At 29.1% G+C, this 17546-nt stretch overlaps 1 protein-coding gene and 1 long non-coding RNA gene across 2 annotated transcripts; both read left to right on the forward strand.

Annotated features, from left to right (window-relative positions):
* Positions 1 to 2705: 2705 nt before the first annotated feature.
* On the forward strand, positions 2706 to 3838 carry LOC107938661 (uncharacterized). Its single transcript, XR_001694953.2, has 2 exons — positions 2706 to 2989; positions 3288 to 3838. It is a non-coding gene; the product is annotated as an uncharacterized lncRNA (long non-coding RNA).
* Positions 3839 to 14549: 10711 nt separating this feature from the next.
* On the forward strand, positions 14550 to 16719 carry LOC121215474 (probable N-acetyltransferase HLS1-like). Its single transcript, XM_041090057.1, has 3 exons — positions 14550 to 14917; positions 15189 to 15322; positions 15640 to 16719. Exons 1-3 carry the CDS (start codon positions 14732 to 14734, stop codon positions 16517 to 16519), a joined length of 1200 nt encoding a protein of 399 aa, XP_040945991.1. The 5' UTR covers positions 14550 to 14731; the 3' UTR covers positions 16520 to 16719.
* The last annotated feature ends 827 nt before the right edge of the window (positions 16720 to 17546 follow it).

Below are 17546 nucleotides of genomic sequence, written 5' to 3' on the forward strand. Positions count from 1 at the left end.
AACGGGTTCGGGAGCCGGTTACGTATGAGGAAGGATTAGCACCCTCACTACGCCCAAAATTGGTACCAAATTGATTAAGTCATGTCCTTATGTCTGAGATTTGAAACTATTTTTGAAATATGGTTTCTTCGAAAACATTTGAATAGCTCAAGTTGATCGTCAAAATTCTTTTGTTTCAAAGGAATGCAACATCATATCCAACACGATAGGACACGATCCTTTATTCCTCAAGAACACGATAAATTTTCGACTTTCAAAAATTTATACGTTGAAAATTACAATAGGATGCCCAATCATTTAGTCCAACGAAAAATCGAAACCCAGCACGGTAGGGCACGATTCCTCGAATTCCCAAACATTGAACATTGCCTTGTTTTAGAATTTAAAGAATACGAATGAAATTCTAAAAGAATGTTTGATGATTTTGGATAAGCGGAAATCGAAATCCAGCACGATAGGGCACGGTTCCCCGAATTTCCAAGCATCAAACATTGCCTTGTTTTAGAATTTTAAAAAAAGTGAAATTCTAAAGGAAGGTTCGATTATTTTGAACAAATGGGAAATCGAAACCCAGCACGGTAGGGCACGATTCCCGAATTTCCAAACATCAAACATTACCTTCGTTTTAGGGAATTTTTAAACGAGTAATTATAAAACCAACTTGAAATGCATTAATTTGACTTGAAATAAATATGGAATAATTAGTTTTAAAGAGTTGGGAACTATAAAGTGATATTTGTAAACCCAAAAGGAAAAATAAAAACCGTAAGATAATATGCATGTATGAAGTACTATGATGGATGAATGAATATAATACATTTAATCAACTAACAAAATAAACAATTAAATTCAACCAATCTAAGAAAATATTATCAATTTTCTAAGCAGGAATAAAGAATGATCCATATAATAGAAATACAAAATGGAAAGAATACACAACGATAGCCTAATACAACACAATTAAATGCCAAATATGCAAAACAAAATGAAAATTTAAAAATGTATGAGACAAATTAAAAGAGTGAACACATAATATATTATAAATGAATTGCTGAATTTGAAACTATTTGTAAAAACAAGCTAAGGATATATATGCATTCATTAAAATACGCGTTATAGCATGAAAACTTTTAAATCAAATAGTATATGCATGTAAAAATGTTTATTAAAATACACTCAATAAAGAAAAATTTGATAATATGTAGAATGTGAAAGTATAGCAAGGATACATAATAAGATATAACTTAGAGAAATATACATAATAGATTCACAAAATATATATATAGATTTGGGAATTATTAGTTGTAAAATTTTTTTGCATGAAATTAATAATGTATATAAGACTAAGTTAATTTTTCTATAAGTCATATATGTAATAGATTTAAAAAAAACATAATAATATATATAATAAGAAAACTATATGTATAAACACACGAATTTAATGATGTATAAATCAAAAATAAATACCAATATATATATGTATATACGTATAATAATAATGTAAAAAAAATAGGACATGTGAGATTTTTCTTTAAATAACATCAATACATACTATGTAAATAAATTTAAAAGAAATTACGTATGCAAAATATAGTGAGATTAATAATGTACATAGAATATAAAAGGAGAGTAAAAACATATTGTAAAATGTGAGATTAGGAAACACTTATACATATAATAGATTTAAAAACATGTATATATACATAAATAAATTTAGAAGGAAAAATATATGCGAGAATAACATGGGATTAAATACGTATATAGGATTAAATTAGTTTGACTATAGATCATACATGTACAAACATAAGAACATTTGAATGGAATATTATGTAAATAATTAAAACAATATGATGTAAAAAAGAACTTCAAAATAATAATTCTTATAAAAAAACAAAGTAAGATTATTAAAAAGGTTTAACACACACAAGGAGAAAACTAGAAGGATATTAAAGTTACAATGAACAAAAGACTCCATTGAAATAATGCATTTATAAATATATATAAAATATTTAAATGAGATATTGCACAAAACGTTAACATGATATGACAAAAATACTTCAAAATAATTGTACAAATAAAAACGAAGCAAAAACATTAAAGTGAATCCACATATAAAATATCAAATGAATCTTAAAATAATGAGTTGTATACAATTAGTGAAAACGAATTTAAATACATAGTTCGCAAGACAATTTAAAAAAACAATATATATGTATAAAAGAGAAACAAACAAAAGAAATAATAATAAATAAAGTATATGAAAAATGAATAAATAAATAAATAATAAAAGGATTAAAATCGAACCAATCACGGGCTAAATTGAAATAAAAATGAAATTAGAGATAAAAACTAAAACAGAAAAAAAACGGGGTTGAAAATAAAAAAAAAAGAGCAAGGTTTGAGGACTGATTAGGAAATTGTTCCTCAAGTCCTTTGCGCATTGTTTCATGCAGGACTGAAATGAATCAGACACAAAAACCTGAGGCAAAATAAAAAAAACTAAAAAAAAAGAAGAAAATGATCAAGTCGATAATCGCAGAGGAGCGGAGGGATCAAAGTGGCAAATAACCCAATGATCTGAAACGCGCGGACCCCCTGGAGCGGGTCGGGTCGCGCATGGATAGCCCGATACCGCTGTTTCAACGCTGGCCTCTTTATTGCAAAACGACGTCGTTTTTGCTTTACCATTTAAACCATTTAAAAAAAATAAATTCATTCTTCTTTATTTTTTTTAAGAAAACAAAAACACTCCCCCCATCCCCATTTCCTCTGCTAGGGTTTATGCTAGCCCATCTTCGCCGCCGTTATAGGTCCACCGTGGGCGGTGGTTAGGGTCGCGCGAACAAGGCTTTTTACCCCGATTTTGAAGTGCTCGAAGGCCATGTTCTTTTAACCCCAAAAGCATGAGAGAAGGGACCTCCGTTTTCCTCTCTGGAAATCGGTTCCAACGACGGAGCAAGGACTCCGACGTCGTGACTTCAAGGTTCAAGTGAGTCCTCTTTTCTCTTCCTCTTTATTTTTTGTTTCAAAACCGATTTAAAAATAATAAAAAAAAGATAAAAAGGAAAATAAAGAAACGGAAAAAAAAAGATGAGAGAATGAAATTCAACCTTTTTTGTTTTTTTTATTGCTTAATCGTCTCTGTCTAAAAAAACATTGTCTTGGTTTCGGGTTTTTATATCCGAAAAATAATACATCTTAATTTTTCATTTTCTTTGCGTGTTCCTTCTGTTCTGTCTTCATTTTCCTTTTGTTCTGTTGGCTTTCTTCTTTTTGTGTGTTTGCAGGTCTATGGAGGAGGTCAATGGGGCGGAGGCTTCCTTTTTGGTGCAAAGGACGGGCAGAGCCGTCCCTTGAGAGATGTTTGCGCCGAGGACGCACGTGGCTGGCAGAAGGGAGGCGCGACGCTAGGGTTTCGGTTGGCTGAACTTGGTTTAGGCATCGGGCCTATCGGGCTTAGGTCTTTCTTTTAATTTTGGGCCTATTGGGTTGTAATCTTGGCTGAGTTTAGTTGGGTTTGATGTTTGGGTTGATGTAATGGGTTTGGATTGGGCTTTTAATGGGCTTATTATTTGGTTTATTTATGGCTTAGTGGGCTGGGCAAAATTTGGGCTGTACACCACCCTTTCGAGTCACATCCTTTTTCATGATGAGATCAAAGGATTATCCTTTCGGAACAACCTTTACTGCAACATATGCAGGATCTCATATACACGGTAATCACCTGTCCAATCGAAAATCAATATTCAAACGGATTCATGAATCGAAAATCAATATTCAAACGAATTCATGTAATATTTCATCATTTACATGTAAATCACAAATCAACATTGGTTTATTACATGTGCATACCAATTACAAAACATGATACACATGATTCAACAATCAATTCAACACATTTACATGCATAATTTAGTTATACGAACTTACCTCAACAATTGATCGTATCCACTAATTCGAGACTTTTTCTTTCCCTCGATCTTTTTATTTGTTTTAAACTTCCGGATCTATATAAATAAATTTAATCATCAATTCTATGATTTTATATTCAAACAAGCCCATTTCACATTTTAGGAAAAAGTACCATTTTACCCCTAAACTTTTAATTAATTCCAATTTCGTCCCTAGGCTCGGAAATTGAAATTCATGCAATTTACTCCTTATTCCAAGCTTATTAAAAATTCCAATATAACTTTTACAGCACATGTATTTCATAAATTTTAGAATTTTTTTCAAGAATTTCACTACTTTGCAATTTAGTCCCTACACATGTTTTCACTAAAAATCACTTTGTAAAAGTGGTTTATTTATCAATAATCTTTCATTTTCTATCAAAAAATTTCAATTTACATCATATTCATCCATGGGTAATTTTCTAAAATTTGGTTTTCTTTTAATTTAATCACTCAAATAAAGAAATTAAGCTTTCCCGATCTCAAAAATATAAAAATTACTAAAAACGGGACATAGAACTTACTGATTCAAGCTTGAAAAGTTTCCTTTCTATCTCCTAGGGTTTCCATGTATTTTATAAAGAAGAAGAAGATATAAAATGAGTTTTAATTCTATTTAATCATTTATCAAACTTTATTTAATTCAATTTCCAATTTAATCCTTAACCTTTTTCAATTTTTCCATGGATGACTCATTAAAAATATCTACATATTTTTCATTAATGGTCTAAGTGCCATATGACTTCTCACTTTGAATTCCCTAGCTATAGCTATTAGTATGCAACTTTAACATTTTATTCAATTCAGTCCTTTTTGCAATTAGACACACAATTGATAAAAATTTTCTATAAAAATTTTCATGCAATATTCCTATCATAATACCTATCATTTTATGAAATTTAAATAATTTCATTTTTCGGACTCGGATTTGTGGTCCCAAAACCACTATTCCAATTTCACTGAAATTGGGATGTTACACTTCCAACGAAGCAAAAGATGATGGATGCTGCAAGTAGTGGTGCTTTAGTGAACAAAACCCCTTACAAGGTTAGGGAGTTAATTTCGATCGTGGTTGCCAATTTACAACAATTCGGGTTCCAACAAGAAATATCGAGAAGAATGAACGAGGTAAATTCATCTTATATTGAAAATCGTTTGGATGAACTAACTTCTCTTATCTATTAGATGGTTGTAGGAAATATCCAAAAAGCTAAGGCGCACAAAATATGCATTAATTACGACCACTAAGCTGATTCATGCCTTACACTTTTTGAAGATACAAATGAACATGCTAATGCAGGTAGAGGATTTCTTGGACCCTCTCAAAAGAGATATGAACCTTACTCGAATACTTACAATCTTGGATGGCGGGATCACCCGAATTTGGGTTATGGGCAAAGACAACAAATTTTCCAAAATCAAGTACCATACTAACGCAACTGTCATCTTCAAAACAAGGTATGTCTCTTGAGGATATAATCACATCTCTTGCTAATATAGTTCAAAACACGATCAAGTATTGAGAACCTAGAAAAAAAACTGTAGAACATATAGAATCAACTCACAACCATATTGAGTAGATTGGAATTTCAAGGTAAGTTGCCTTCTCAAACTATTGCCAAACTAAAACAAAATATTAGTGCTATTACTTTGAGAAGTCACAAGGAACTTGAGGAACCTAGACTAGTTGAAAAGATTTGAGCCTTCGAAGAAGAAGTTGAAAAAGAAGTGGCTACCTAAAAATAACTAGATGTCCAACCAAGTAAAGTAGAACTCAAACCGTTGACGATACTATTGCTTTTTCCAGAAAGACTTGCAAGTATTAAAAAGGTGAAAGAGGATGAAGGTATCCTAGAGACTTTTTGCAAGGTTGTGGTAAATATTCCTTTATTAGATTTTATTAAACAAATATCTCACTATCTAAATTTCTTAAGACACTATGCATCAATAAGAGGAAGCTTAAAGGTAATGAGAAAATAAGCATAGGTGATAATGTCTCTACCGTGCTACAAAAGAATTTACCTTTTAAATGTAAGGACCTAAGTACTTTTCTATTCCATGCAAGATAGGTAATGTCAAATTTAAGAAAGCTATGTGTGACTGAAGAGCGTCTATGTCGTTGTCTATTTACTCATCTTTAAAAGTAGGTCATTTGCATGAAACTGATGTAATTATCCAACTTATTGATAGGTCTGTGGTCTACCTAGAAAGATTGTTAAGAGGATTTCTTGTACAAGTTGAAAGTACGTCTTTTTTGCTTTCAAAGAATTTTTAACCTTGGCTCTTGAATTTTTTTGAAATATTAACCCTAAAAATGGACGGAGGAAGACATTAGTGTAGGAAATCATATGTTTCAAGCTCAAATTCTTCTTCAAGAAGCCAGTCAAGGGACATAAAGTGTTACTGTGGTTAGGGGTGAGTATTAGATTGAGTCGAATCGAGTTAAAAACTTTTGAGTTAATCGAGTTGACGAAATCCTATTTTAACAACTGAACTCAATTTAATTTTTTTTAATTGAATTGAATCGAGTAAAAAAATTTGGACTCAAGTCGAGTGGAGTTAACAAATCTTATCATTTATAATCAATGTTGCGTTTACAGGGACCAATTATTTAACTAGTAGACAAAGTATAAGATTATTTAACTATATAAACAATATAATAGTTTTGCCTTTTAACTTAATGGGTAAACATTTATCAAAACGACACAGTTTTACCTTTAACTTAATGGTTTTGACTTTTAACTTTAGAAAAGGTAAACATTATCAAAACGACGTAGTTTTGCCTTTTCTTTTTCGGATTTTCAGATAACTCGAATTGTGCAATTCATATTCGAGTTAAATCGAAAAACTTAATTTTTTATTCAAGTTGATCCGAATACTTGATTAACTCAAATAACTCGAACTATTTAATTCAAAATTTAAATTTTCTATCGAGTTTTTCGAATCGAATTAGATTTTACTCACCTCTAATTATTTTGAAGTTATTGATGCAGAATTATGAGGCATCCTTGATGGGTTACAAATTTCTCTTGATTGCGGCTTTCGGAAAGCCATCATTCGAATATATAACATTGAAGCTGTCAATCTCATTCATAGAGGAGTTCGTGATGGTTCTAATTCTGCTTTAGTTACGAGAATTATTTTGCTTTTGAAGGTTCTCAGTCAATGGAACCTTCAGCATATCCCCAGAGAAGAGAATAGTATTACTGACATGATAGTTAAACTTACAAGAGACAGAGAAATAGAGTTGTGGTTGATTACCAAGAACACTACGAGATGAGTTTTATTACTGGTTGATAATTAAGTTGTAATTTTCTTTTTTACTAAAAAATAAAAGAGAATGAGAAAATATTTTTTTTTATTTTGATAATACACAAAATATGAGTGTGACATAAGAAAATATATTGATATTACACAAATTAATATATCAAAATTAAGAATAACAATAGCTAATGTGAATTCGAAATTTGAGGAATTTCGTATGCTTTTACAAATTCAAATATTATAAGTACAATGTATAGTGAATTTTTGAGGTATTAACCTTCAAATATTTATTATCAAATTTGTTTTAATATTTAGGTTATAAAACCACATATATAAATCTAAATATGTTATCGACTTTATTTCTTTTTACAGATTCAAATATTATAATTATAATCTATTAAACTTCGGATATTTATTATCAAATTCATCTTATTTTTTAACTTATACAATCACATATAAATCTAAATATATTATCAACTTTATTTTAAAATTTTAAATTCCTCCGTATCTATTTTAGAGTGCTAAATATTTTTGGGTTCATAACAGTCCCTCCAACAATGTTGGGTCCAAACTTGAATTTTTTTATAAGCAATGTTTTTTAAGTCGGATCGGTGGTCAAATTAGTCAGGTCACTGATTCACCGATCCAACCAGTTTAATTGATCTAATTAAAAAATTATTAAAATTTTAAAAAGTTTCAATTCAATCGGCTCAACTTTTAGTTTAATTAATTTTTAGTTGGTTCAACCGCTGATTTAATCAATTTTTAGTTGATTCATATTGATTTCCAATCTAGCCGATTTAAAAATATATTCTAGACTAATACTTCGACAATCTAATTCAAATAACATTGCTTATTATAAGTGTAATATATCATTACACGTGACACCGGAAAGTGTATTTAGATGGATTTAATATAGTTATACATGTATATGAAGAGTTTAAAAGTGTCTACTCCTCTACTTCTTCCCATTACTTGTCGCCGTCGGTATGAAAAATATATTTCAAGGGTTTAATTCTTATTAAAAATTGTATGTGAATTCTCATAAGAATCACGGACTCATATTCAATAGTTTTCCATATATTATGGTGAAAAGCTGCAAGGAAATGTTTGGATTTTGTAACAGAGATTAAAGGACAAAAGAAAGGGCAATGATAAACTGCAAGACTACTTTTCAAAGAACAGCTCTGGGGATGTGATTTATCATTGATGATGGATTCATAACTAGCTAGCTAGCTAGTTAGTAGTTAGGGTGCCTGCAAGCTAAGCCTTTTCACATGGGATTCTCATATAGAATTCAGAGGAGTTCAGGTTCTGTTAAAATAGGGCAACAGCGGCATATCAGAGAATATATAGCAACTGCATAAACAACAAACTGAAAAACAACAACGTTTTAGTGACTCGGATTTTAGCATTGTGGTTCCAGTCTTTAACCCACAATCTAGTTTGGAACCTTCAACCACAAAGCAATCATTTTCAGTTCAAGAAAAAGCTGTCGTTGGCTTCTTGCCTTGCAGGATACAGTAATTTTAGCCTACCCTTTCCTTATACTTTACACTAATGTAGTATTCGAAGATATATAATATATGTCTTTGACCAAAAAATTATTATATATGTAGGAAACTTTTAAGCATTTTTATATCAGATTGTGGATAACTATTTTATATTCTTCTTTTTTGTCAGCTTAAAATATGTAAAGACCGCTATTTCTGAACCCAAAACTAAAAAGAAAATTGCAGTCAACTGCTTGGATATTTCTGCAGGGCATTAACCTTTAGATATATACGCCGCTCGATGATAATTTTTTTAGATTTGTGACGTATTAATTTACAATTTCATTATTTTAAAAAAATTAATATTTTTACAATAAAATATAATTTTATCATATATAATTTATAACTAATCATTTCTTAAGGAGTTTGCGTAACAATTTTTTCATCTGTCTAAATTCATCCATGTGTATAATGTGTGTGTGGGAGAGCAATCGATATACTAGGGTACCAATAAATATCAGGTGCAACAATAAAATCCATAAAAATAATATCGTTAAAAAGAGCAATTACAAATTCTAAAAAAAGTTCATTATTCATGATTTCTTACCGTTATAAACCAATACAGTGCATTTCAATATAGTATTATAGTACTAAGATTTTGCAACTAATATAGTTAACTAAAATTTTACAATCAATATAGTCACCATAATGATTCCAATACATAGTTAAGATTTTGCAAATAAATAGTGATTTCAATAAGTACACTTGGCCACCGAAATGTTAAGATTTTAGTAACTTACCATTATGGTGATTTCAATGCAGTGCAAATTAAGATTTTACAAATGAATCGTGATTCCAGTATATTGTACTTATCCACCAAAAGATTAAGACTTTACAAATGAATGATGGTGATTACAATACAATGCACTTAGCCACCAAAATATTATTGACTTTTCTGAAACGATACTTAGTGTTATAATCTTTCTGAAATAACACTTAGTATTACAATATTTTTGAAATGACATTTTGGGACTTTTCTAAAATGACACTTAGTGTTATGACTTTTTTGAAACGACTTAATCATCTTTTCACCGTGTTTACATATACCTTTGAATCAAAGTGTAAAAGTATACCATACAAATTTTATTTTATATTTCTCTTGAGTGATTTTTGGGATTATTTTTTTTTAAAAGGTGCAATTATGTAATTCAAAATGTGAGTGTAAAAATATACCTACAAACTTTTGATTTTTGATATTATTGAATTTATATGCGCAATATGAAAAGAAATTGTATTGTATATTGAAAATATTATTTCTTAATCGTAATGTATGTTGAAAATATTATATTGTCTTTGTTCAATACATGACGAGGAAATAACTATTTTTAAGAAAATTGTATAGACACGTCTCCCTTTCAATATTTTTGTATTCAAATTATTTTATACATAATAATAATTTGAAGAGACTTATTTATATATGTGAGGCAATTATTAATAAACATGTTAATATTTTATATACGCACTAAATTATATTTTATATTTTATGTAAATATTATATATAAATATATTTTTAATTTAAATACATATTTATAAATATTATTTTATATTATTATCAATTAAAACACATGCATTATTTTATAATCATAATTCATATTAACATATGCACTCATTAAATTATTTAAAATTACTTATTAACTAATTGATTATTAGATTTAAAATTTTAACAGATCTCTATAATTTTTAAGATTAAATTTATATTTAAATAAATTCGTGCATCATGATAAAGAAAATATAATGACAAAAATCCTCGTGCATCAATATTCTCTTACTATTTTGTTATTGTCTTTTGTTTTAAAATTTTTAGTTGATGTTTTGCTTTAAAAAGAAATATAATGATAAATTTAATTTTTAATGTTTATATGTTTTAATTTAATTTTTTATTTTTTTAAATAATTAAATTTGATCATTAAGATTTCAAAATAAGTAAAATTGTTGTTCTTTAATAGAAATATTGATTAGATTATTAATTTTTTAACAATGCTAACATGATAATTTGTGTGGCAATTCATGTGTATTTCATGTTGATATGACACTATTTTTATATGTCAAGTCAATAAATAATTAAAAATTATAGAAATATTCAAAATTAAAAAAAAAGCATAAAAACACATGAATTACCTCGTGAGTTGTCATGTTTAAAATTTTAATATTTAGTCAATATTTTTATTAAAAAATCAATTTAATTTTTTTTTAAAAATTGATAATTTAATTTAATTTTTGTTAAAAGAATTAATGATTAAATTTAGGTGTAAAAATAATAACAGTGAAACTGAATAAACTCAAACATCTAAATTTGATGTTATATTTTTTAAAATAGATGACGTTTCATTACATCATTCACTATAATATCAACTCTAAATTAAAACAGTTTATTTATATTTAATAATTAGAATGAAGTTAAAAGAATATATTTCTTAAATTGTAGATGATGATCATTATCTCAATTTTTTTTTGGTTTAAAAAAGAAGTAAAGACTATTACATAACAATTTGTTTAGTAGTAGATAAATCTTTAAGATTTTCGTGTAGTGTATTTAGAGTAAAATTAAAGGGTTGAGACTAACAATGAACGCCAATGCCTATTATTTTTGCAGCTTTTGTTAAACAATCAGCCAGCCTATTGCATTCTCGATATACATGTTTTAAGTTGGTATTCCATTCACGGCTCAACAAATCTCGAATCACATTAACGACATGTGATTTCGGCTTGTGTCTCGTCGGGTTCCCTTAATATGTACCAAATAATATTTCTTTTTGTAGGAAAGACTTTCACTGAAAATACTCCAATGAAAAATTAAGAAAAACCTATCTCAAGCTATAAGTTTCATCGGATAAAAGATTGTATGAAACAATAATATTCTTTACTCGAAAAAAGCATTGTATGAAATGTTATAATTTAGGGTAAAAATGCTAGTGCGAGATTAAATTATTGAAATAAGGATACAAATAACATAACGTCACTATTTTATATAATCTTTTTCCAAATTTTTTAATTTACTCTATTCTAAATCTCTTAAAAACTTTCAAATTAATTATTAACCAAATCCGAATATATATACATAACTCTAGTATATCAATATATCAAATAATATCCTTAAAAGAATATATTTCTTAAACTAGAGTGTATATATATGTATTATTATGCAATATAAGATTAAGTAATAGATTTAGGTGTCCTTGAAAATTTGAACGCTGGAAATTAGGGAAATGGCCAAATTTTGGTTGATGACATATATACAAAAAACATGTGAATGATTACAAAGATTCAACGAATCACTTGATGACAATAATGTTCCCTTTTTTGTGGTGCAGGCCATGTAGCTACTTCAACATTTATTGTCCTTGCTATATAACAAAGCCTCTCTCTCTCTCTCTCTCTGAAACACTGCCACCTGCACCCTTTCATTCATTCATTCAGTAAATTACAAAGGGTAAACTGCTCGGTTAGTCATTTAATTTTAGGATGTTTTCGTTTTGGTCATAAACTTTTTTATAATTTTGTCACCTAATTTTTAAAATATTTTTATTTTAGTCATTCAAACATTAAATCATTAAGAGCGGTTGATTGTACACTTTAAATCATGCCCACATCATGTTTTAAATTCAATTAATTGATTTATAAATTTATGATGTTCTCAATTCATAATAGAATTGTTGAGACCTTAATTTTCTTGTTTCTGAAGTTTCATATCATGTTCAAACATTCCCTTGAATTGCTTGTTGGACGTCATGTTTTTGCTGTGTGTCTGGACAGTTCTTTGGACAACAATTTGAACATGTCCTTAAGACATCTCAAGATAAGTTTAAGTGTTTGGCTATTCTAAGCAGCAATGAAAGGGGCATTTTTGCTACACTATGGAATGAGCATTTCTTTTTTATCTTTTCAATTGACTTAGAGAAAAAAGAGAGGAGGGTTTGAGAAGATTGAGCATGCTTATCCTTTTGCTTGGAGACCAAGCTAGATGTTTTACTTGGATATGAAGGCTTTTATAAGAGGAGATAATAAAAGAGATATTTTCAGCTTTTAAATGAAAGTTCAAAGTCTATTAAAACACCACTAAATAGACTCTTGTATTAGCCTATAAATAGGTTGATGATAAACTTCCTCATTAGCCAATTGGGGGTGCATTTAGACGCTCCATATTTAGGGATTCTTATGGAGAGAGATGGTATGTAATGTGAGGTATTTGGGGAGAATGATTTTTAACAATTTGGGGAGAGTGGTTTGTAACATATTGGCTTCAATTTTGGGGCTGCAATTATCCATTGGGAGAGGGTAAATTGGTAAATTCAAATTGCGTTAACAAATATCGTGTGCTATTTCTCTTTTTACTTGTCTTTTTGACTCACATTTTGGATTTGTGTTTATCTCTCTTGCTTTTTTTCATGTGTTGATGTGCATAAACAGTTTTGTCGAAGCCTCTATTCAAACATCTGTCTGAACAACAAATTGAAAAAAAAAAAAGAGAGTAAAGCGAGGCTCTAACTAGAATATTTAATTATGGAACTTGATAGTTTATTAATTTGATATCTTTAATTCTACTCATTGAAGATTATTTCATTTAATAAAATATAATTAATAGTTTTTTTTCATGTGAAATTTAAACATTTTATTGAAATAATATTTTAATTAAGATCATTTTTATTTAATAAATTACAATTAACAAGCTTGCTTATATGAAATTGCTATAATTTTACTTAAAATTTTAGATAATATATTGATATAGATAACTAATTTAATAAAGAATGTACTACATAACTATGATTGTTGCTTTTATAAGTGAAAAAATTGTTATATAGTGTTAAAATCAAAAATAAAAAATCGATTCTACTAGAAATTTAGCTGTTAAAATATATTTTTTAACTCATAAACCATAGTCCCCAAAACCTAATTTAATTAATTCTTAAATATATTTTTAATTTTTAACTCTTAAATATAATTTTTTAAACTTAATTAAAAAATTTAAAAAAATCAACAGTTGATGACGGTTTGTAAGTTTACGAACTATCAACTTAGAGTTTTCCATAATTTTATCTTCAATGCCAAACAAAACCTAGAATTATTTGCATCACTTCTTTACTCAAACGAAGAACAAGCAATTAATTTAATTAATTGTAAGAATTTTTCTTTTTCTTTTAGCTTAACATGAAAGGTTCGAGATTATATAATCAAAATAAATTTAAGTTTTATAGAAAATTATTAAACATTAGTTATTTGAGTTGATTTTGTTAAGAATAATTGGAACCCTAAAATAAAATTTTAAATTTTAAAAAGAGATTAAATTAATTAATTTCAATTGGCTAACACGAGAGATAACAAAAAATTCAACATTTTATTTATTTTATTTTGATGTTTTAAAATTTAAAATTTCAATATTGAAAAATTAAAGAAATTTAGAACTTTCAAAAATGGGATAAACAAGTATAATATGATAAATTTTTAATGTATTATTTTAGTTGTTATCGCCTTTTCACTTTAATCCCTAATCCTTTTACCTGGATCAAGATTCAAAAAAAAAATTTGGTGTAAAAAATAACGTGATTTAGAAGTTGAGTGACAAAAATAAAAGAGCAAATATGATGTAAACATGATTTAGTGTGCACAATTAACCAAATTAATGATTTAACACTTGAATGACTAAAATAAAAATGTCCTAAAAATTAAGTTAACAACTTTGATAAGTTTACCCATTATAAATCTTAAAAAACAAGATATTATATCTTGAAAAGATGCATTAAATTTTCACGCAACCTGATGAAGTGGAGCTCATACAACTCACCATGGAGAGGATTGGGAAAAAAAAGGGGGTTATAAAAAATTGGAAGTGAGGGTGTTTGTGGCAGTTAGCCCATTTCAAGAAAGATCCAGTGATCACTACAGAAAACTTCTACTATATTTATATCCCACCTCATAGGCTGAAATCCAAACTTTTTTTTTTCTTTTAGAGACAAAAGGAGAGAAATGGGTGACAGTGTAGGAGATGAGGTTTTCGTTAGGGAATTTGATGATGACAGAGATATTGAAATGGTGGGGAAGCTTGAGAGAAACTGTGAAAGAGGGTCTAATAATAAGGGGACCTCCATTTTTACAAACATGATGGGTGACCCTTTGTGTAGAATTAGGTTCTATCCAGTCCATCTCATGCTGGTGAGTGATGTCGACTTCCCAAAAACATATGTACATAACCCTAGCTACATAACCCTAGCTCTAGGCTAAATATTTTCTTTTTTCTTTTTGGTTTCTTCTTTATCTCTCAAGAAACAAAAAACATTTCTGTTTCTAATGGTTTGTCGATGTTCCTTGTATTTGGTTTACTTTTTTCTTTAAGGAAACCCATTGTCCCCATTGAGATCATTGTTGATGTTGATGATCTATATAGCATTTGGCGGCTGATGTGCTTGAAAAAAATGGCCTACAGGTAGCTGTGCTGCGCGAAAATGGGGAGCTTGTCGGAGTAATTCGGGGCTGCATCAAGCATGTGGGGACCAAATTTGGGGGAAAAAATATCAAGTTGGGTTGCATTTTAGGCCTTCGAGTGTCTCCAAAACATCGGTATATTCTCTCTCTCTCTCTCTCTCTCTCTCTCTCTCTCTCTCAGCTCCTTTATGATCATCTTCCCTTTAGGGCAAACCTCCCCCTCATCATCTGTCCTTAATTGAAGGCATAACACTACTTATAACTATGAAATAATTAACAAAAATTGAAGGGTTTCTTTTTCTATCTTTCCCTTCACTTTTTGAATATATTTAGAAAATTTATTCACATGAAATACATGGATATGTCAAGATTAATGATATTTTTCCCCTAAATGTATCCACCAAAACCCTTATATCTTTGGCAACTAATTTGTAGATTTAAACAAAATGTAGGCGAATGGGGATTGGATTAAAGCTTGTGAGAGCAATGGAAGAATGGTTGATAAACAATGAAGCACACTACACATTCTTAGCAACAGAAAAGAACAATGTTGCCTCTACAAATCTCTTCACTACGAAATGTAATTATAGACACTTAAGCTCATTAGTCATATTTGTTCAACCAATCAATTTTGGAATGGATCATGGGGGTGCATCACAAGATATTAAAGTAGAGAAGTTGAATATAGATCAAGCCATTTGTTTCTATGATCACAAGCTTCGAGGCAAAGACATAGATTTGGCTGACATTGATGCAATCCTCAAGGAAAAGCAAAGCCTTGGCACATGGGTATCTTACTTCAAACAAGATGAATGGATAGGTTTGCATAGTAAAGAGATGAAGAATGAAGATATTATTAGTACAAGTCCAAGCTCTTGGGCCATGTTTAGTATATGGAACTCATGTGAAGCTTACAAGATTCATATAAAAAAGTACTCTCATCCATTGAAGTTTTTCCATGAAACTTTGAGCCATGCAAGAGACAAGATCTTCCCTTGCCTTAAGATCCCAATATGTGACTCACTTGAGAAGCCATTTGGTTTCTTGTTTCTTTATGGACTCCATGGAGAAGGTGAGAGGGTGGAGGAGCTGATGAAATCTGCATGGAATTTTGCATCCAGGTTGGCTGAGAATGTGAAGGACTGCAAGGTGATTATAACTGAGTTAGGTGTCTCTGATCCTCTAATGGAACATGTTCCACATTACTCATCTATGTCCAGAATCGAAGATCAATGGTACTTGAAGAAAGTGAATGGATCCATTAACGATGAAGATGAGCTAGGCATGGTGGGAGAACTGGGAAATGTGGTGGTTGATCCTAGAGACTTTTAGGTTTCTCACTCTTCACAAAATTAATGTAAACTGATGTTAGTTTAGTTGTGGGATTTTCCGAAAGAAAAAAACAAAAACAAAAAAAACTTAGAAGTTTATTATAATTTGTACCTCGTTATATTAATTTAAGCCTGCCATTACTTTTCTCATTTGTATGCTGGATGAAACTTTCAAGTCAGTCAACCTTTTGGATTACATAATAATGTATGTATTTGATATATCGTTCATCAATATAATAAGTCTTAAATATACATATCAAGAGATCTGAGAGAGTTTAAGCCAACTGGATGATAAAATAGTTCATTCATCTTGACAGAGATTAATTATACAAAGATTGATTGAAGAAATTAAATGGCTCGTCATTTCATGCAAAGATTTTGAAAATTCAATAATCAATGATTTCCTAAGTTTAGCTGTGAAAAAGATAACGATTGACTGAAAACTGTGGCTTTTGGTTTGGACAAGTTTCCCAAATTTTAGCTTAAATTCATCAATTAATACCGTTGATTAATAGGAGAGCATTTATTTTTGGGATAAACGTACTGAACAGGTCCTTTTGTGTACGTTTATCCCATTGGTTTGGAAAATGTATAGATGAATTGGAATTTAGATAGTTAATTTAGTCGAAATTGTGGTTAATTATAGCTCAAGATTAAATTGTAAAGTCTAATCGCTTTAGATTTTTAATTAGTAAATGACTTGAAGACTTAAATGTATGTTAGTGAACAGTATGATAATATGGCCATTAACTTAAGTAAATTAAAATTTGTTTAATTAAAATAAGGTTAATTAACAATTTAATCCTATTATATAAGTAGAATTTCGGTAAAAAGAGAGATAAACTTATCTTCTCCAACCGATTCTAAGTGAACTTAAATAATCAATTAGCTAATATTTGTTTGTCACAATTCCGCAATGCATGCAAAACATGAAAGACAGAAACACAAAATATATAATAAATAAATGTAAAATTAACTTTATTTATTTATCAATCATTTAAATACATAAAAAATTATTATATATTTAC

The sequence above is a fragment of the Gossypium hirsutum genome, chromosome A02 (genome assembly GCF_007990345.1).
Source record: "Gossypium hirsutum isolate 1008001.06 chromosome A02, Gossypium_hirsutum_v2.1, whole genome shotgun sequence".
In the NCBI taxonomy this organism is placed as follows: Eukaryota; Viridiplantae; Streptophyta; class Magnoliopsida; order Malvales; family Malvaceae; genus Gossypium; species Gossypium hirsutum.